We start from the raw sequence: 22,446 nt of genomic DNA, 5'->3' as shown, positions 1-22,446 counted from the left end.
CAGTTTTATTAACTATCTTGAAATTAGTATATTATAAAACCAGTGATATTATTCTGGGACTCCTAAACAAGTTTATTCAGTGTTTCCTAAGTGAGTGAGTGACTTAAGGGAAATACCTACATTTAGCAAAAGAAAATAGGTGGTGAAAGCCAAAATATGGCATAAGTAGTAGGCTTGTAGTGTTTTCAGTTAAAGGAATTATTAGCCCTGTTAGTATGGCTCCCTTTTCAAGGTGAAATGGAGTTGACTGGAATGGAGAAGAGTTCATCTGCTGCCTAGCTGCTCTCTCTTCACTCTGGCAGTCTGCTTCCAGCACTAGTTACCTCAAGGAGAAATGAATATTTCAGAATTCTGCTGAAGTCTGTGCTCTTTCATAAAGTCTTGATAAGATGCAAGTAGGAATTTTTTTTTTTTTCTTCTGTTGTTGCTTACTTTGTTCAAGTGCTGTTTTGGTTTGAGTTTACATGCATGAGTCATATCAGCATGGTAATTACTGTAATTAGTGGTCAGAAGTTTTTGCTATTTGAAAGTAGCGTTGCTGGGAGAAGCTGATAAACTAGTTAACACCCCCCCCCCCCCCCCCAAATATATTGGGCAGAATAGGAAAACCAAAAACATCTAGAAGTGGTGGTACAGTAGTTTACATGTACTAGTAATACTTTTTTATATTATTTTATTTATAATTTTAAATTGCTGGGAACGTACTGAAAAATCAGGTCTCTACCATTGAAAATCTTCAATGGTTCTGGTATTTTTTTTTAAAAAAAAGCTTTTTCAGTACTAATGTAAATGCTTTATGAAGCTGACTGCAAAGTTGTGGTTTGGGTTTGGTTTGGGGGTTTTTGTGCAAGGATTGTTTGGGGTTTTTTATTAAGTTTACGAAATATATGTGTTTGTATTTTGACTCAGAAAAATGTAGACAGACTCATGACAAAAGCAGATCTTTATGGAAAATTTTTGTATCTCTGAAGCACAGAGATTGAAAGTATTCATGTCATACTTTTGGACTTAACTGCACATTCTAGTCTGAAAAGATTCTTTTAATTAAAGTGTGTTGGTGGATTCTTTCCATGTTATCCTAAAAGTGAAACAGAGGAGACTTTTTTTCCCCCAGTAATTAAAATCATAATGGCATCAATATTTAAGAATACCTTTCTTATTAATAGATAATATAGATTAATATATAATATCCGTTTAAATGTAATACATAATTATATATTTATATGTTATATGTAATTAGTTTTATTTTATATATATATATAACATAATAACAAATCAGTGGAATTGTAATTTTAGTCTTTTGATAAACAGTAATACTAAGGGTACTTAAAAACTAGCAGCTTCCAGTGTTGTAAAGTCTTCTAACAAAATGCTTTTTTATTTTCTTGATAGAGAAAAGTGAGAAAGGTAGCATGAAAGCAGGCAATCTGAAGTACAAAGAAGAACCATCAAAACTACTGTCCGGAAACAAATTTCAAGAGCGTTATTTTGTGTTACGGGAAGGAAACTTGCTTCTTTATAAGGATATGAAGGTACAACAGACAAATTCTGCACCAAACTCCTAAGCACTCGCGTAAGCTTTCTTTTTCATACAAAAAAGAGAAGGCGAACAGATCAACATTTCTGATATTAAATGGCAACTTCTAGAGTCTGGGGTTGAAGTACAAGATTTTTATCTTACTATTTCACAAATGCTTTAGTAAAAGGAGTTTGTGTCAGTTGCTTATTTAGCTGCTGTAATTATGCATTACTAAAAGCTTTAAAAAAAAACCAAAACAAAACAAAAAACAAAAAAAACCCCAAAACAAACAAACAAACAAAAAAACAAAAAACCAAACAATGTTTAGGAATGCCTGTGCTGTGACTTAAGTTTTTTGAAAACCTACTGTAGAGAGCAGTAGTAGAAGTAATATGGAACTTAAGTGAGCTGCATGCTGTTTATTCTTGGTACGTAACACAAAGCCTTTAGAAAGTACAAGCAACAGGGTTCTTATACCTTCCAGTGTCATGATAAAAGAGATTATAGGAAACAATAACTCTCAATACACTAGCAAAATGTTCCCCTGCTTCCTAACAACAGTTTTCGGATGTATTCTCAGTCCTCCAAAACCTAGTATTGATAATTAGATATACCTCAGAATTCACAGAAGCAAATTTAGGCATACTTAATAGCATGGTGGGTTCAGTTTTAAATATTTCATGGGAGTTCTCTTTAAAGAGTGTTTTTGGGTGTACACAGCTTGTATTAAAGTATAAAACTAAATATGCATTGTGAACTATGTTTTCATTTTAGTTTTGGTAATTTCTGGTTTAAAAAAGAAAAAAAACTCTTAAAGTTTGAAGTGCTTTTATTTTTGCTGACTGCTGGTTTTGCCTATGCAGCAAATATAGATGTATACTTGCTGACCTTCATAAAATACTTTTTTTTGAAGACAGATCCATTGCTCAAGTAAGCTAATGCAAAAGAAATATTGTGTCGTCTTGTGGTACTGTGGATATAATCTTAATTAGAATGACCCCAGAATGTCAAAAATAGTGTCTCATAATTTAGTGCTAAAGCTCAAATTGGCACATATGTGAGAATAAATTAATATGCCCATAAAACCTTAATTAGTGTCTTGGAAAGAGTTTATGATAGGATTGTTGTACTACTTTATAATCTGCTTTTTTAAGCCATTCTGATTTATAAAACATTAAATTCCCCACCTCCAGTGGAGTTTTGAACAGTGTTACTTTTAAATGGCTTTACATTTGTTTTTTAAAAAAGCAAATGGAAATACCATTCTGACAAAATAGTGTATATCAGTTAGTTTGTTTTATTTTTTTTTTTTTGTGAGAGATGTTCATCTACTACTCTTGGTTTAATTTTAGTCATATTTAGAAATGAATCATAGGAAAACTTGACATTGCATATGGAAAATTGTATTTAATAAGACTGCATGTACTAATTAATTTACAAAATCTTATTTACAGCAAATTAAGTTTGTATATGCACGTGGAGATACATTCAGTTAAGTGTTTCTCTTGTTCAAGAGCAATTATCGAAAAGTGAAAAGTTTCCATGATACTGTATGTTAAATTACAATGTTGTGCTAATTGACTGAAATAACATACCACTTTAATGTACTGTTTTTAAGAGATAGGCTCACACACAGACAAATGGCTACCTTAAGGTACATTTTTGTGAAAAGTATACTGTTTAACTAAATAGCATGTTTTGTAGGAGTGCTTTTTCATACTCACAGTACTGTTGCTTTGAGCAGGAAGTTACACAAGAACACCAACAATAAAACTGTTGTGTGGTTTTTTGTTTTCTTAAATGTTTATGCCATCTCAGATTCTGTCTCTTTTTCCCCACACTGGAGTGTTAGAGATTGAAGGCTGTAGAAGGAGAAATTGAGAGTCCAAGACAGTAAACACTATGGAGTAGCTTTATGTACTGGGATTATAAGATCTATTAAGGGGTTTTTTTTCTAAATAGAAAGCTAAACCCCTTGACCTAAAAGTACTAAAGGGATGTTAGTGTGTTGTGTTAGATGTTAGTTGTGTTCTGTAGTAGAATAGTGTACATGAGAATTTGTTTCCTTTCAGCATTTCATCCTCCAGGCACATTCAGTTCTCATACCTAGTGTGAGTATATGTCTGTTGTAGGTTGGCTAAAGGTAGTTTGTTCAAGAAGGAGCAAGGAAGGAAGGAACCTCAGGAGATCTCTAGTCCAACTTCCTCTTCCCAGCAAGGCTAACAGGTTGCTCAGGGCTTGATGCAGTTAAGTCTTGAAAACTCCAGAGGATGGAGACTGCTCTCTGGGCAGCCTGTTGCAGTACCTGACTGTCCTCATGGGAAAAAGTTTGTCCTTATATCTAGTTGTCTTCTTAAATGTGAAGAGCCTCACTCGGTCTTTCTGATAACTTCCCTGTAGATGCTGAGGGGGCTGCTGTTAGGTCAGCCTCTTCTCACAGGGCAAGTGCTCCAGCCCCCAGCCAGTCCAGTGGGCCTCTGCTGAACTCAGTCCAGAATATTGATTCTCTTTTTTTCTATTGGGGGGCCCAAAACTGGATGCAGGTCTGCAGATGCAGTCTCAGAAGTGCTGAGGAGAGGGGGAAACCTATCAGCTGTGCTTCTTCTAACACAGCCCGGGAGACCTTCTTTGCTGCCAGGACACACCGCTGGCTTGTGCCCAGCTTGCCATCTGCCAGCATCCTCAGGCCCTTCTCAGCAGAGCTCCTTCCCCATCTGTGTCATTGCAGGGTTTTTTTTTCCTTCCCGGTGCAGGACTTGGTATTTATCATTGTTGAGTTTCATAAGATTCCTGTTGGCCCGTTTCTTTGTCCTCTATAGGTCCCTCTGGCAGTCAGCCCTGCCCCAAAGCATATTGGCTGATCCTCTGGGTCGTTGTGCAAACTGGATGGTTGACTCCTCCAGGCCATTGATGAAGATGTTAAAAAGGACAGGTCCCAGGATAGACCCCTGCAGTACTTCCCTTGTCATAGGTCAGCAATTTAGAGTATGTCTGATTAACCGTCACCCTCTGAGTCTGATTGTGCAACTAGCTTTTTATTGATACAGATGTCCACCCATCCAGGCTGTAACATCCCAACTTGGGTAGAAGAATATTGTGGGAGACAGTGTGAGAAGTCTTGAGGTAAATGACATCCATTATTCCCCCCTCATCCACAAATCTAGTCATGTTATTGTAGAAATTAATCACATTGGTCATGCTCCGTGCTCCCAGTAGCACCTTCTCTTCCACATGCTCAGAAACATGCTCCAAGAAAACTCACTCCAGGACTTCCCCAGCGACTGAAATGAGGCTGGCAGACAACTAGTTCTTCAAGTTCTCTTTTCAGCCTTTATTGAGGATGGATGCAATGTTTTCCTTTTTTTCAGTTACCAGTCATTGCCCCTGATCTCTGACACTTCCAAGATGACACAGAGCAGCCTTTCAAGGATGTCAGCCAGCACACTCAGAACCCTTGGATGCAGTCTATCTGATCCAATGGACTTGCATGACTTAAATTCTCTCAAGCCTTTCCTGACTCGGTCCAGTGCTCCTCTGGTGCAGTTGTAATTCTCATTCTTGAATGCTGTCCGTAGGCATAGAGGCCTAGGAGACCTGGCTGATCTGAAGACCGATGCAAAGAAGATACTGAGTTACCTTAGCCTTACCTGTGTCTGCTGTTGCTAACTCACCCTCTCTGTTCAGGATTGGTTCTACATTTTCCTTGTTAAGCCTTTTACTACTAAGGTACCGGTGTAGAAGCTCTACATGTTGCCCTTAATGTCCATAGCAGGTCTCAATTCCAAATGAGTTTTGACTTTCCTAACACCATATCTACATGTCCTGGGCAGTGTTTCTAAATTTCTGTCTTCACAGTCTCTCCCTGCTTCCACCTCCTGTATACTGCCTTTGTCTGCATTGGAGCTCCACCATGAGCTACCTATTTGCCTGGGCTTGTCTCCTGATAAATCTACTTGTTTTCCTGAGTATTGGGATGAACTATTCTTGCTCTTGGAGGATGCTGTCCTTAAAGACCTGACAGCTTTCCTGAGCTCCTTTACCCATCAGAGTTGCCTCCTCCTGTGCACACCCACCTATCAATTCCTTGAATAAGCCAAATATTGCTCTTCTAATCTCCATGATCTGTCCTCTGCTAACTTGTCATCTTTTTTATCCTCAGGGTCTTGAGCTCTACTGTTCCATGTAACTATGGCCAATACTACCATTGATTATCATCTTCCTGACCAGTTCTTCCTGGTCTGTGAATAGCAGATCCAGCTGTGCATCACCCCTTGTTGGCCCATCCAGTACTGGTGTCAAGAAGTTATCCCTGACACCTGCCAGAAATCAGCTGGATTGCTGTGTTGCCCTTCCAGAAGATACCAGGGAGAGAAAAGCCCTGCCTTCCCCATCAGAGTCAGGATCTGTTACCCAGAGGCTTCCTTGGTTTGTTTAAAGACCTCATCTGCTTTTTTTTATCCTGATTGGGTAATCTGAAGCAAATACTCACCGTGATACTGTCCATCCCATAGAAGAGCTCCTTTAACAGAGGGCAGCCCCACTCCTTATCTTCCCTGTGTCTCTCAAAGAGCTTGTGTCCATAAGTTGCAGCACTCCACTTTTGTGAATTGTACCACCGCATCTTCATTATTCCAGTTGTGTTACAGTTTTGTGACTTCACGTGGACCTCAAGTTCTTAATTAGTCTGCTTCCAGCAATAGTGATTGGCACACCTTGTTAATGGGAAAGAAAGAGAGAAAAACCATAATGATCTGTTAGAAAAGAGGGGTGCAGCCCATGAAAGAAGCTTAACTGTGATAACAGTCATGTGGCATTTTCTCTTTTGCACATTCCTGATACAATAATTAGAATCTTATTTTATTTGCAGGCTAGCAAACCTGAAAAAGTGTTGCCTGTCAATTCCCTGAAGCTTTATCTTGGCGTGAAAAAGAAAATGAAGCCACCAACAAAGTAAGAATAGAAAAGAAAATAAGTTAAACACTGTGTAGCAAGGTACTTGTAGCATCATCAAAAAAGGAGAACATAAAACATTGTGGAACAAGGAAAAGTCAAGAAGCCAACTGAAGTATCCTGAATTAAATTACCCTCTATAATATTATTTGTTCTGTTTCTATCTCTGTTTCTGTGTTCCATGTTAACTCTTCTGTGCTAGGAAATTATTGATTGGCTTAATCTTAAGTGTATTATCTCTTGTGAATATGTCTGCTGCTAGCTCGCTTAGTTTTGTAGTATGTGTCCTGCATGTCATTGGTGGACACGCCTTCTTCGCAACAAGAAAAAAAGAGAGAAGAGTAAACCAGTCATGGCCTTTAGTGGCAGTTCTTGTTGTTCAGTAGAGGATTTTCCTTTTTCAGGATCCTTATTATTTTGATGTTTTTCCTAGCTGAAGACTACAGTGCCCTTTACAAACATCAGTACCTATGTCTCTGGAAAAGAGCAGTGAAAAATGACACCTGTTTTTCTCAGATGTTTCCAGTACTTCTTCAGTCAAAGCTTTGAGACACTGAGACAATGTACATAGGATCCTATACCAAGGGGATTCTAAGTTGGCTGTAGCCTTTAAACAGATCTGCTTGAACTTTTCTTTTATAGTTGGCACATCAAAACTCCCCCAAAAGGTCTGTAAATTTCAAAGCTTAGTTGTGTTAGAGAAAAAGTTGGTGGGTTTTTTTTTTTTTTTGAGCTAAGTGCAGAATGAGTAGGAGATCAGTACAAAATAGGAATACAAAGATTATGTAAATGAGTCTTTGCAGGTGGGTTCTTTGCTTGAGGTTTATTTTCAGTCTACTTTCAAAAGTAGACTTTGCAAAGTCTCTTCTGGATCTCCAGGAGTGCCTGTGTTTCTTTCACCTTGGAGGCTTCATTGTGCATCTACTCCTTTTTTTTTTTCTTCAGCAATTTTAAAATCTCTGTAAACTCATGTGATTCCTTCTGTTTATAGTGCAAGTATACCTCTCTTCCCTCTGTGACTTCCATACTGTAGTGGACTCTTTGCTGGGCACCATATTAGCAGTTCTACTTCCACCAGCTTTCAGAAAAGTACAGCCACAGCCAAAATGAGGCAAGTAGTTAGCTGTCATCTGCAGGGTTTGGCTATACCCTTTGTCCAGAACAGAATGTTCATTACCTGCAAATCAGCTGTGAGAAAATGAGTAAAATTCATCATCAAACCCACAATTTCATTCTAGATTTGCAGTGCACACTTAAACTTTGTAAATTACCGCCCCCCCGCCCCCCCCCCCACACACACACACTTGCACTTAAAAGCACTATGTCAAGGTAATGAATCTCTGCAGTTTGAGCAATATGTCCCTGCCTTGAGTTTCTGGAACTAATTTTTGAAAATTTTATTTGTTTCAGCTGGGGACTTGCAGTATTTTCTGAAAAGCACCAGTGGTAGGTAAACGTGAAACATGTGATTGGTTTAACTTCAGTGCTTAACATTTGTTGAAATGTTCAATTTCAAAAGAAACACGTTTGAAAACGAAGAGTCATTATTTTGCTTGCATGCTGACTTTTTGCTATGTTTTTCTTAATTAACTAAACAGTCTTAATTCATATGTTTTGGTAGTCTTTTGGGATTAGGTGTCTGTCTCCCTTCTGTGGCCATAAAGCAAACAATTTTCATAAATTTAGAATGATAGATTTTAAACCTATGCACATGCTTTAAATGAGGCACATGCCTTGTCTTCAGACTAAAGTGATAATTTGAAGTATTTGTATTTCCCTATCTTCCTATGGGAGTGTTAATAACTATAGACAGCATTCATAAATGAATGTGAGCACGGTTTGAAGTTGTTTAGAAGCCTGTTCTTTAGTATGTTTAACTGCAACAGGAGTTTTTGTTGGTTTTGTTGTTAATTATATATTGCGTTCTAGGTATATATGTTGTGATGGACAAGATGCACAGATGGAGTGGATGATCAGCATTTTTACTGCACAGGTACTAATCTGATCAAAGAAATGTAACTTTTACTGCTGTGATGAAAATCCCATTAAACAATGATATGTATGTGTTATGGATATGTTATAGATAAAGTTGCAATGCTATTAAAGTTTCTGTAATACTCAGTATAATAAAACTGCAAAAAGATGGGTCTTAGTCTATGAAGACTATTATTTATAATGTCATTTTCGTATGAAAGCTGAGTGCTTTGAGAGCAAGGGAGAAGAATATTACATTCTGGCATCTTTTTTTTTTTTTTCCCTGCTCTGTTGTCAAGAAGCTGGTTAAAGAAAGACAACTCCTTTCCTTTGCAGTAATAAACCTCTTCTGGGTGAAATTCTGGCCATTGACCTAAAGGTTATGTCTGTGTGCCACAATGCCTCAGTGCTATTTCTCTGCTCGCTAGTTTGGATGCTGCATGCAAAGTAGTCATGAAAGAAGCGTGTCTTGTTTAAAAACATTGGTGTGAACTAGCCCTGTTGAAGAGCTGTGCCAATACAGCTGTATTTCTCTGGTATCCATGTTAACTTAGTTAACACTGATAATTAATTTTGTTGTATAGGCATTATCCTAAATTAAGTAATCTGCTTGTTACTAGATTGTGAGTAAGGAGTGTATACGTTTGGGTGCCATATAATGCATCCTTGCAAATGGAGTTTAATATTTACAGAGGAGGAAGTGGGAGTAAGAGAGATGGGAAGAATTCAACCTGACAGGAGACTGGAACGTAGTTTAAGGTTTTAAAAGAATTTTGTATTTGTGTCAGATTTTTTTTCTTGTCTTTCCTGTGATGTTCAAGGAACTTTGGGGAATATCACTGTGAATAAACATCACTAGATTTATGATTACCTGTGAGCTTTACGTATTACATGAAGTGGAGTAGGCACAAGACTGTTGCAATACATACTTCTTAGAGGCTTTCTAAAACACAATCTGACCTTCATAGATAGTAGTGCTAGAAGTATAATGCATGCCTTATAAGTAAGACTTCCAAATTTTTGCCTTATTCAGCTCCCTTAACTGAAGTAACTATTGTAGTTTCTATGGAAACAGACACCGGTCCTACCATACATCTCATGGGCATAACATGAGCGGTGTCACAACAAATAGGCTCAGAGGTTATTGATATAGGCTACTTAGAAATAACTCATAGAAGCTTGGTAACTGTTGAAGTCCTTTTGATGTAAAATCACAAGAAGGGCAATCTGTTAGGATTCTGATCAGGTAGTGGGATGTCGAACGTTCCTCTGACAATGTAGATAAAAAACTGAGAGACACCGCTCAATGTTCAGGATATTTTTTCTAACAAAAACAATTAAATCATTTCATGTGCATTTAAAAAAAACCCTGCTGTGAATTAATACTATTTTTTTTTTAAACTTCTTTGTAATGAAGGAACAGTACAATGAATTAGCAGTACTAATGAGCTACATTGGGAGGGGTTTGGGTTTTTCTTAGTGGGTTTTTTTTTCTGTGGTGTTTGTTTTTTGGTTTTTTTAATCAGCATTCTGAAAAGCAGAAATGTTTTCAGACTTTGAATTACATGAGAAATTAAGTCCTGACAATACAGATTTGCTGTATTGTTCTTATTACAATTTAGTGCTTTAAATATAGTTTACAACGAAAATCTCCTTGAGAACGCAATGGCTTATGTTGCTAAAGCATACTACAAGATCTGCAAATGTTTTGTATCATGCAGCAGCAGACATCATCCCATTTCTAAACCAGAAAACTGTAAATGTCAGCTGAGGTTATTTCTAGTTAAAATTTTCAAATTGAGGCCATCTTTAGGGAAGATAGCTTGTCTTTTACCTTATCTGTTATCACAGTATTTGAACACCTTTATGTTGGAGAGACTGCAAGGGAGCACATTTTATTTGTCAGTGGAATAGCTTAGATTACAAATTGAAAAGTATTGTAAAGTAGGTTTTGAAGTGTTAAGACATTGACATTTAATGATCCAGTGCAATTAGGAGGAAGATAAATCTATGTTACTGTGCTTCTTAGTGCTTGAGCAGAATGAGATTTTATTGGTAATTAATATCGGTAAGATAGTAGTACTATTGTTACCCTTTTTTCCCCCTGTGTTCTGATAATATTTATTCCTGTAGTATAAATAGTGCGGAGAATATAAATAGCAAAGTGCAGGTACCACTGTAATCTAGTAACAAAAGTACTTTTGATACAGAAAATCAAGTTAGCCTGGAGGTTATTAATCTTGTACTTCAAGCTGGTAAATACTAAGAGGGTTTGAAGGAGGATGATTGTTTCTTTCAGTTCTATGCAAAATCATCCTGAAAAGTATGGCTAAAACTTGATTCTTGAATTCTATAATAGTTTTGTACAAAATCACTTAATAGCATATATAGTGTACAGTTGGAAGTAATTAATTGATATGAAGATGGATACAATAATATTCTTCCAGTTCCATTGCCTTTGATCAACTAGAGAGAGGCACATTATATTACCATGAGGTGCAGTTGAGCAGATAGGTCAAAACTATGAATAAATACATTTGTTATGTGGCCTAATACGTTGCTGGTATTTCTGATGTACTTTCACAGACTTCTATTTTAAGAAATGTTATAGACACAGAAGAGAAATCAGGCTGCTTAACTGACAGGGATAGTTTCCTTAAGCTTGCTGAGAATTAAGGGAGGCAGTTTCCTTCGGAAGCTGACTTAAAGTTTCTCAGTCACTTTCTGAATTGCGTCTGTGTCTTGTATCTTGGTCCACAATAAAATGATTTTGGTTGGCAAGACCTGCCCTTTCAGATAATACCTTCTCAATGTTTCATTGGAAGAAAATATTCTTAATGTTCACTGGGGAGAACTCTCACAAGACTTTTACATCACCCTGGTGAGCACCACGTATGAGAATTTTTTACTCCATGAAGATGTGAATCTATAAAATGTTTTTTCTAAATTTGGAATTAGGGCTTCTGATTTCTAGACTGCTATTCTAAGTCAATAATCACTGATTCTGATGGCTTTTTCGTAGTAATGTTGTTTTTACTTGCAGACCATCTGCAAGTATGATCACAGCTCCACAACTGGATTTTTGTATACAGTCTTGAAGAGACTTCTTACTTCATGGATTTGGAAGATTGAATACCACTAAAAAAAATAAAGGACACTGAAGATCCTGACACCTGTGAAAAGAAATCTATTACAGATTTGGACAGTGTCACAGAATTGTTTAACTTGGAAGGGACCTCTGGGGATCATCTAGTCAAATCCCTCTGTTCAAAGCAGGGTCAGCTAGAGCAGGTTGCTCAGGGCTGTGTCTAGTCAGGTTTGAAAAACTGGAGACTCCACAACCTCTCTGGGCAATTTGTTCCAGTGTTTAACCACTCCCACAGTAAAAAAGGGTTGTTCTTATGTTCAGACAGAATTTCTTGTTTCCTATTTATTATAACTGATGCTTTGGATTGGTATTTTGCCAATATTTACACAAAGCATTCATGGCTTTCATTAGGGTTCCTTTACAGTTGCCAATTTCCTTTGGAGTTGTGCTGATTTAGCTTTGTGTGCTCATCTCCAAGCTTTAGAAACTATTCTTCTGTAAGCCTCCTACATCCTCTTTGATTCACAGAATCTTATGTTGAAGCTTTTTCAGGAAAATACTCTTACGCTACCTTGTTCTCAGAGCTCTCTTTCTGGTTACCATTAACATCACCAGAGGACTCTGTGAGCTTCAAGCACATGTGCTCAAATTTCTACATGTGAAATTCTACATGATCTGCTAATGAAAGTTCATTATAGACCTCTTACAGAAAGAGTTTTTAACATTTTATTTGAAATATTCAGTTAATGATTATTTTTTTTCTTCCCCTCTCTTCCCAGTCATGTTTTTCATTCTGAAGCTTCACACTTTGGAGTTCTCCCCAAAACTGACCTGTTTCAGTAGAGCTCAAGCAAAGACTATCATTGAAGCCAGATCTGATCATTTGTAGATTGTGGTTTTGCAGCATTCAGAATGTAAAGCCATTTCCTTTTGCATAACACATGTTGATACTGTAGGTTAAACAATTATTTTCTCCTAAACTATTAATATAAATTTTGAAACACTTGTTTGCAAATTGGGGTAATTTTATTTTATTTCAGAAACTTTTGTTGGGACTCCTGAAAGCATTTTTATGTGGAATTTTGAAATTGTGAATCAAGACAATGTGTGTTTCTTGTTTGATGATATTTTCTATTTTTAGAAGGTAATTGGAATAATAATATGGAGGGAAGATGTTTGATACATGAAAATTGTATAGAGACATTTTGGTTCTGTTCACTCAATATTGTGCAGCACTTACAAAATATTAACATAATTTTAAGCATTGTAGTGTTTTCCCCTTTCTCCTACAGGAGGAGGGCATGGTTTTGCACAGTAGATAGCTTTTTCCAAGGGAGTTTTACATACAAAAGAATGTTGTGTATTTATGAAATTCCACACCAAAAATAAGGAATCATTTTGTTCTTCAGCATGCTGATACCTGGCCACCTGCTGGAAAAGCAAGAAAACAGTCTATAACTAAAAGTCCAAAGATCGGAGGCTTACCACTAATTCCTATTCATCAAGAGAAGAACACTTGTAAAATCAGAGGGAGTATAGAAGTAAGTGGGATTTAAACTTGGTGTAGAACTTCTAACCACAATGCTGTAATGTTAAATAGTCCAGTAATAATGAACTCCCAGAGCTGGATAAATATGAAATGTAGATGCTCTTGTTATCAATATCCTTGTCATTGTTTTGTCATTAAAGGAACGGTTAGGACAATTTAATGTAAAAAACCATTGTGACCTAAACTTGTGTCACCTCTTTGGCTGTTCAGTAAATCAATAGTGGATTTTTATTTGCGTTTGGGGTTTTTTTTCAGCAATGATTGTTTATTAGAAGTAAATAGGACTTTTACCTGGAAATATAATTACATTATTACAGTGCACTTTATTACAGTTTTATTTTAATAAGGTCCTTGAAAACTGTCCTGCATGCCTATTTTACCATATATTTTCTTCTGTCTAAAATAACTGCACTGTTTTAGTTATCTGCTCTGTGAATGTAATGGAAAAGATGAGATGGAGCTAACTGTGATACATTTAGGTTGTAATATTATTAGTCTCAAAGAAGAACAAGAGGCTTTAGTTACAACTCTTTGCAGAGACCGAGCTGTGTCACTGCATTACATGCACTAGTGATATGTCTCAGCCTTAGCATATTAGCTTGAGATAAATTTCTGGGATCCACATAGAGATACTGATGCCTGTGGGGAGGACTTACTTGCCTTACTTGCAGCAGAGAAGAAGCAGTGCAGTGGTAGTGCAGTGGTATAATAGTGGTAACTAATCTGAATGCAGCCGAGAATAAGTGTGGAAACAAAACAGCTTGGTCCTTTGACTGTATGCAGTATTATTTCTTACATGTTTCAGAAGATTTTGAAGGGAAGGCAGATAATATGGTATGTGTTATCAGTACTTACAGAGACAGTGGTTCAGGTACAGATTGGTGAAGCTGACTCAGTTCCATAGCAAACTAAAAGCAAAGGTAGTAGTGCTTTATCTAGAAGGCAACTCCACCTTTCTTTTGTTTCACTTTCTTCGGGCATTTCTGCTTTGCCTTACTAAATGAGTATAATACAGTATGAATGCAATTACGGTTTTCCTATTTTGTTTAATTTGTCCTTTCGTTTTAACCTTCTCTCAGAAAGTGTTTTTGCAATCCTTTGATAAGTTCCTTCTAATGTTTGCTTTTAAGCTTTTTTGATAAAAGTAAATCATAGGTCTTGTCATTCAAAAAACTTCATAACCCTTAGATATGTCTCTTACCTGTCCTTTGTGCAGGTACAGTAGAGATCTCTAATACATTCTTTGAGATGGCTACAAATTCAGACATTCTAGGATAAAGGTTTTATTGGATTTTGAACTTCATTATTTAAATTCCTTAATACCCTATCGTACTAGGATTATTTTGTTTTATTATTTTTGATGATAATGTGCCTCATTAGGAAGGAGTCTAATGTTTTGTACTGCAACTTAGAGGAAGTCTGCATTTAAACTTAAAAGTAGAAGATCACAGTCTTCATTATTTATGCCATAACTAGATCTAGAGAAGTTTTATGCAAAGGGTATTTGTATACTTTAGGAAGGTTAACACAAGATTATATAACGGAAAATAAAAACTAACACTTTTTTTTACATGGAAAGCCAAAACTGGAATGAACAGTAAAATAGTGGTGGACAGTAAGTATATGATATTGTTTATTAAGGAGAAATATTGTACAGCAGCGTAGTCAGTAAAGCAATAGATAGCCATTTGGAGACCACACCTTCAGTCTTTCCATGGATTTGTAGTACTTCTCCAACAAGCAATAATATCTCCCATTTTAAAGCATTAGAGAGTAATAACAGGAGCAAGCATTTTCTGAAAGATGCTGGTTTATGAAAAATGGAGTTCTGTTTACAGACCAATGCATATACTTGTAGTAGAAATTTGATCAAAGTTATCTTCATACAGGCAGGAAAAGAGACTGAAAGTTTTCCAAACAGTGAAAAAAGTAACATCTTTGTGATGTGAAGATAAGTGGGGGAAAAAAACCAAACCAACTCAAAGATACCCAGAAACCAATAAGTTTGATATTAATTTCTGTGCTAAAGAGTCTTTACTGAATGTCTTCTTTTTTCCCATTATTGGAAGTAGTTTTACTGTGTACTAACAAGATAAATATATAATACAGAAAGTTTGAAAGCACTGTATAACTAAGAATCCTTCTAATAACAGACAGAATCATAAGATTTCCATTATTTCTGCACAAATTGTTGCATACATGGATAGTACATTTAAATTATGCATAGTTCTCATATAAAATCATTTAACTGAAACACAAATACATTGCTATATATCTGCATTAAGTCTCTAATTTTATTTCAAAATACAGGAAGATTGAGGAATGAGGAAAAACTTTCTTTCAAGCCATGGTCAAATACGACACTGACTTATAATAGGTTATACCTGTGTAGTGTTTTGAAAGGAACAGTATGTCACAGGGATAATGGAGGATGCAAATAGATAGAGCTGCTCCATATTTTTTTGCTGGTGTGCAGAAAAAGAAAAAATGTAGTTAGATGTACATATTATTATTAATTTATTCACCAATTACTTGATTAAGGGGCTGAAATTGAGAGGCAAACAGCTGCTTCTAACATGAAATTGTTGCTTTTTACATTAGGTGTTATTGGGAGAACAGTATGGAGCAGTGTAATTTATAGCATGTGACTAACAGTGGGCAGTGGATCAAATACTATGAAATAATATTATTAAGAAATTTGATGTGGCAGTTTTGTTCACACATCATTTTGGTATGTTATTTATAAGGGAAACTGTTTATAACTTTAACTGTTAGTGCTCTAATTTGAATAACAGAATTTGGCTCCATCACTTGAATATTCTTACAATGCGAATGTCTGGGAATTAGGATTTCTTTATATACTGAATCTGCTTTAGAAGTTGAAAATGTTGAGTAGTAGTCTGTGTTAAGGGGCTACGTGCCAATATACAAGACTGTTTCACAGAAGTAGGCAACCTTTAGGTTTGAGTGCTGTATTTGATCTGTTCCTACTTTCATTATATAAAGGGCTCCTGCTATACCCAGTTTAGCAGGAGAACTATACTGATTTCAGAAGCGTAGTTGGTATTTTTCTTCTTGAAAGATGCAAAACTGAAACATGATGTAAAAAATTCTGTAAATAGATAATTGTTGCTCCTGACTGAATTTCACCAGTAATTCATATCTTAGTTTGCTGAGTAACAGTGAATAGCTTGGAGTATGTTACTGTGTTTTCTGAAAGGTACTGCATGACAATTTACATTTCACATATTGCATGGATATTATCACAGATAGTCCTTTTATTATTAGTTTATTAATTGAACATGAATCACTGGTGATAATCTCACTGTTTTCTTGTTCATGCAAGAGCATTATTTTAAATGGAAAGAAATTATTTTAAATGGAAAATTATAGCTTTTTCAAATATTTGGCAGAACAGGACTCCCCACATTCATGAGTCATTGGGACAGTTCCTCAGTTACCTTGAACTTTTTTTCACTGAATATAGCTGAACATGTTAAATATTAGGATGCTTCTTGCTAGCTTAGGTGATAACAGGAGATTCTAAACTGGTAGCAGTTGTTACTGATGGCAGTAGAATTAAAAGAATCTTCAGGGAAGCTAAAATCTGCTCCATAGCATGCACCAGTGGTAACCCATGTAGCAGTGTGAACTCTTGCGTGCATTGTTGTTGTGGGACTGATTATTTTTTGCGTATAATGGCCACTGGTACTTCATTATTAATGGGTAGTTTTCATTGTTTCTCAATGCAACTAGAAATACCAGCCTCCTTAATGCTAAAAGTGATATCAATAAAATAACTCCTTTGTCTGCTCTTCTAAAAATTGTGATTTATATCATCTAAATGTTTATGTCTTGTATTATTGAACAGGTACTAGCTCAGGTGAAATTTCAAGAGACTGCACAAATTTAGACTTTGTTTTATAGCTTAGATCTCTTCAATGTAGACTCATTTAATATTTACTGGTTTTCTTCCTACACAGCAACTAATTTGCTGCATCAACACTCATTTTTTGTAATGGGCTTACGTTTGCTGTCCTCATGAAGAAAGAAATGTCACTGTAAAACAAATAAGAATGGTAGAGGAATTTGCTGTATTCTGTCTGCTCAGTTGGTGTGGCAGTAGGCAGATCATTCGTTTTGTGGAAAAGCCTTATAGTTCCCAAAGAAAATGAGGTCTTGGAATTCTTCTTTCATATATGATATCTTTGTTGACTACTAGAAGATGCTCAAAGCTGAGGGAGACTTTGATTCTTTTTGTCTTTCCTGTGTGGCACTTGTTCAGTTTGGCTGGATTTTTATGGAGTTATTAATGCGTAGCATATGAGGAAGTTGTCTCATCAAATCTTGGTATCTCATATATGTTAATGCAAACATGAAAAAATATTCAAACACTAGAGAGGAACTAGTTTAGATACATCTACATGAGTGTTCTAGTTAGCATCTGGAGTGCACTTATGGAGCAAATCTTCCAGTTGTTCCCATTTACTGTGTTTTGTTTCGTACTGTGGAATGGTTCTGGAGCATGTGAACTTGGATTGCTTTCAGATGAAACTGAAGTTGAAGATGTTCTGCAGGAGCATATCTAATGCACTGCAGTCAAAAATAGGCCTTCTGCCAGTAGGAGAAAGCTAAAGCTAGTCTGAAGTGTATTCAAAAAAAAAAAAAAAAAAAAAAAAAAAGGCAAGAGCCCTGAAATAGTGTTAGTGTGGATGTTGGGTTCTCAGCACTTTCTTTGACTGTACAGATGTGCTCCTAATGGGCCACACCAGTTGCGTATTTAGATGCAGCGTTTGATTTACCTTTCATTTACTACAGCTTAAGAACTTGAAACAGCCCACCAATATGGAACAGTTGCATTGCCATCAGTTCGTTGTTTTATCTGAGGTCCCAGTATATTACTTAAAATTGCTAGCCAAAATTTGAAAAAGCAGTCTTTATAATTTATCAGGTAGTACTGAACAGCTGCTGAAAATGTTTATGTGATCATGTAAAATTATCTTTTTTATATTCATGTAGCTCAATCATTAAGTTATTAAAATTGCAACATTCTCAGTTGTATTTGTTCAATTTAAAAATTCTGAGTTTTTAAGAATATGTGCATCTCCTGGAAAACATTACAATTTAGTCTACTGTGGTAGAATGAAAAATCAAACTGTGAATATATGAAAATGAATGTCTTCATTGTCACGGTGCATTTAACTGAGATTTATGTAATTTCCAGAAGTATCACTGATTGAGAAAATACGCTCACTTAAAATGCTTACTAAATGATAATAGCACAAATTGTGGGAAGTTAAAACTACTAACTGTGCTGTCTTGGCTCTTGAGTAAAATTGATTTTTCTTTTAAACTGTTATGTGAAACTAATGAGCAAAAATTGCAATCTAAATATTATTGAATATTGTGTGAATGTGAATGATCTTATTTCTCTTTGCTTGTTTGCTCAGAATATAGAACTGCAATCTGGGAAACCAAAATTCAGTGAGCATCATGAAAATGACTTTCTGGAAGAAAGAAAAAACTTGAAAGAAAAAGCATCTATTGTGGCACAGTGTTTGGAATGGAAGGAGGAGAAAGTGCGAAATCATGCAAAAACACATCGGAGCTTGATCTCTGTTGAGGATGTAGGTGCAGGGATGACTGACCTACACCAAAACCAACATAAGGCACTGAAGAAAAATAAGAACAAACCAAACAAAACTATTTCGGAATTAGATAACAAATTACCATCAAATGTGATTCAGGAACTAAATACAGTGCTGCAGAAGCACAGAACACTTAATGATGAAACCTCCAGCTGATTTCCTGAGTTTGAAGTTTAATATATGCGTGTGTGTATTTTCTGAGCAAAAGTAGTCTTTTTTTGATGTCTGTAGTTTATACAGTGCAGAGGAAATATATTTGTTTATATGCAGTTGTTGATCTTGTATATGCATATGCCACATTATAATTTAAGACTGAACTGAGAAGAGGGATTATGTAAAACTCCTGAAATTTGGAAGTTTTCCTGTGCAGTGCAATGACACCAGGGTTTTGATTATTATTTTTTTTGTTGCAGATTTTGTTTAATATAATAATTCTAAGCACTATAAAAACCTTTTGCTCTGTTTATATTCTGTGCCATCTTGTAAGTATTGGAGAGATATTTTTGGAAGGAAGACAAGATATACACTGAAATTCATACTGTTGGCCTGCAATATTTTTAATTGTCTAACACTAGAAAAATGAGTAACATCTGCTTTAAAAAGAAATTTTTGCATGGTTTTTTTTTTTGTATTTAAGAATAAAATTAGTATCTGCTTCCATAGATTTGTCTTCTGACAGAGCAGCATGTGAAAGAATCAAAAGGGAGAAGAATGTAGTAGATAGAACATATTAGTTCTTGTATCTCAAAACTGTGTCTATATGGTGTACATCTGATTATGACATCTAAGCAATGAGAGAGAATACTGAGGATGGCAAAAAGAAGTCTTCAAAGCAACATGTAATTTAAAAGGGTATATGAATTGGAAGAGTAGCATCATCTCTTTGCTCAACAGGCTGGAGTAATTTTATAAACAGACCCTGGTTAGCTCAGGGCGACAAAAGCAGACTTTTCTATCACTGTTTGGATAGAGCTTGCTTGCTGCTGACAAGGTTGCTGGCATCTGATGAATACTTAGTATTCACATGAGAAATTAATTTCCTTAAGAAAAAAATGGTCCCCACACAAACATATCTATCAGAAGGGTACTAACTCAGATAAGAAGTACCAGTTACTAAATGGGTGAGGAGATTAACCTCTCACTTTACCATGAGGACAAAGGTGAACAGTATGCTGTTTGCAGGGACTAGGAAATGCTTGTGCTACAACTGTAGCACAGCTCTTCTGAGTGTGAGGAGCGGTCCCAAGGTTAAGACAACAGCCTCCTGTGCTGCATTCTGAGTATGTATGTAGCAGTTCCTGAAGATACATGATGTACTACCCTGCAGCTACTTTGGTTTTTAAGCCCGGAGTTCCTTAAATTTAAAAATTGGACTCTGTCTTCAAAACAAAACCTATGTGAGCAATGAAATTATTTGGTTTTCTTCAGTTTTGTGGATCTCACCTTCACTTATCCCATGGGATTGCCTCCCTCCTCTCTCATGGCATATCCCAGTTTTTACTTTGTCCCATAACAGCTGGATGGGCAAAAGGCACTGCTGTGCTGAGGCTGTTTCCAGGTGTTGCAGATGCTGTCTGGTTAAGCAGCAGGACCAACAGAGCAGAGAGCTAATGAGATCACTCTGCACCTTTGCTTCAGGGGAGGCATTAATAACAGCATCTGCTTTATTTTGCTGCAGTCCCTTTTGTGGTCTGATTAGCCACACTGCCACAGATTTTCACCAGCCTTTTAAGAACTTACTGATGCCTGCCTTTAGTGTTCCTCAAGTTTGGTTAGAATTGGCCAGACTTCTTAGGGTAGAAGAGAGAATTTTAAACTATTTCTTGTTTATTGGAAATGGTTTTAAATAGTCTCTTAATTCCTTAAAATTTCAGAGGAAAAATTCAATTTCATCAGCATCAATGACATTTGATTTTTATTAATGGATAGTTTTGAGGATGCTTTATCTTGCTACTGAATTTCTTCCCATACAGAAGCAGTATGCTCACTTATCCCCTCTTCTATTTTTGGTACTCACAGGTGCCATAACATTTTTCACATCATTTACTTCTATTCTTGATTGCATTGAGCAGCTTAATTGGAAAAATAATTTGTTTGATTGAAGAAATTAGACAAATGACTCAAATAACGTACCTGGCAACTCTGCTAGGAATTATGGGGAAAATGAGATCAAACTCAAATATTTTAGAGCATTTTGTATTTATTCTTCTGGAATGTAGCACTGACAAAGCAAGTTTAGTCTTTCAGACTTTGCACTTGCCATATTTGACCAGTTGTTAGAACTGAAATGACTTTGTAGATTTCAATTTTCCCAGTGCACTATTGACTGTTTTGCTACCTTTAATTTGTAATTGAGCTTCTTCTAATCATTGAGGCCCTGGCTCAAGAAAGCATATAAGCCTGAACTTAAATTGTATTGACTAAAGCCGGTGCTTAATGTTAATAAGCACATTCTTAAATGCCGATTTGAATTGGGGCCTAATCTCATCAGGAGAAATTACTTCACTTTCTGTCTGAGGCTGGACCTGAATGTACTGTTTACAGTTGTACTTTTATTTGGAAATATTTCTCAGTATTGAGTTATGGTTGTGGTATTGTTTATCTTTTTATTGGATTCTTAAAAACAACATTCACGTCACTGCTGAAAGCCTCATGCATCATTTAAGCCCCTACACTAATGGAATAAATGGAGCAATGGAAGGGTTTTGTGCATTGAAGTGAATATGTCCGTGAAGAAAATGTTTTGTGTATTTTTATTGGATCTAAGGTCTACGGAAACATTTGTTCTATTTCAAAAGCATATCACACATAAAGTATCTGTATGGCTGCTGTTAAAAGGCCCTAAAAATCAAGAAGAAAAGATGTTTACTAAAATATGTTTAAATTTCGGTTTGTATGTGTACATACACAAATACTCACACTATATATGTGTATATGTGCATACAGTTACATGCGCATCCACAGAGACACACTGAATGGTGACGTTGTTAACCCAAGGAAAATTTAATTGGGAAAGTAGAAATTAAATTTGCAATGAAGTATTCCAAATAAGTGTCAAAGTTTTGGACCGATTATCTGACATATCATTGTTGCACTACACATTTCAGACTGATTTAAGACCTGCAGAATGAATGTGTTTTGTTGCAATATCTTAATGGCTGCTGATGTTTTATTGTTCCTGTGCCATGTTGTGGAATGGTAAAGGAAGTGTAATTTTCAGAGAATAAATGGTAATTATTTGAATAAACGCTATTTCTCTAAAATAGGTGATGGGTTTTGGTTTTTGGTTTTTTTCCCAGGAAAAAAAATCAATAAAAATCTTTTTTTAAAAAAAAGAAAGACTTCCGTATGCCTTTCCATATGAAAGCTGTTGAATAACCTGGTGCTAACCTTTTGATCTGTAAAATGAAATTAAATGAGACACAGATATTTGATGTATGGGTTTATAGCAGTGGAAAGACTAGGATTAAAATCTCAGTAAATCTCAGGTTCATCATTCCCTTATTAGACTTCTGCAACCATTGTAGGTGTAAAGCTGACATGTAAGCATTGTTTATGCTAATTGTTTTAACATAGTGCCTGTTTTCTGTTTGTGTGGGTTTTTTCACATTAGGATGGGGGAGAGAAACAACCCAAAACCTGAAGGAAAATACAAGCTGGAATCTCTTTATTTTCTTTCTTCCTGTAGCTGAGCTGAATATTGGCTACTATTTTGGAA

The 22,446-nt window shown here is 36.0% G+C and overlaps 1 protein-coding gene across 5 annotated transcripts in view; it reads left to right on the top strand.

Annotated features, from left to right (window-relative positions):
- The window catches only part of ARAP2 (ArfGAP with RhoGAP domain, ankyrin repeat and PH domain 2), a 136,651-nt gene extending 114,632 nt beyond the window's left edge, over window positions 1-22,019 (top strand). For 3 of the 5 annotated variants that reach the window (XM_041125438.1, XM_030024793.2, XM_041125440.1), the window contains 6 exons: window positions 1,393-1,532; window positions 6,387-6,469; window positions 7,880-7,915; window positions 8,399-8,462; window positions 12,941-13,072; window positions 18,531-22,019. In XM_041125438.1, coding sequence (XP_040981372.1) covers window positions 1,393-1,532; window positions 6,387-6,469; window positions 7,880-7,915; window positions 8,399-8,462; window positions 12,941-13,072; window positions 18,531-18,884 — 809 coding nt within the window. In that variant the 3' untranslated portion in view covers window positions 18,885-22,019. The other 2 variants (XM_041125443.1, XM_041125447.1) reach the window with 2 other exon arrangements.
- The last annotated feature ends 427 nt before the right edge of the window (window positions 22,020-22,446 follow it).

Source organism: Aquila chrysaetos, chromosome 1 (assembly GCF_900496995.4).
Source record: "Aquila chrysaetos chrysaetos chromosome 1, bAquChr1.4, whole genome shotgun sequence".
Classification (NCBI taxonomy): domain Eukaryota; kingdom Metazoa; phylum Chordata; class Aves; order Accipitriformes; family Accipitridae; genus Aquila; species Aquila chrysaetos.
Note: the sequence above shows the minus strand (reverse complement) of the source record. Positions and strands in the feature narration are given on the sequence as shown.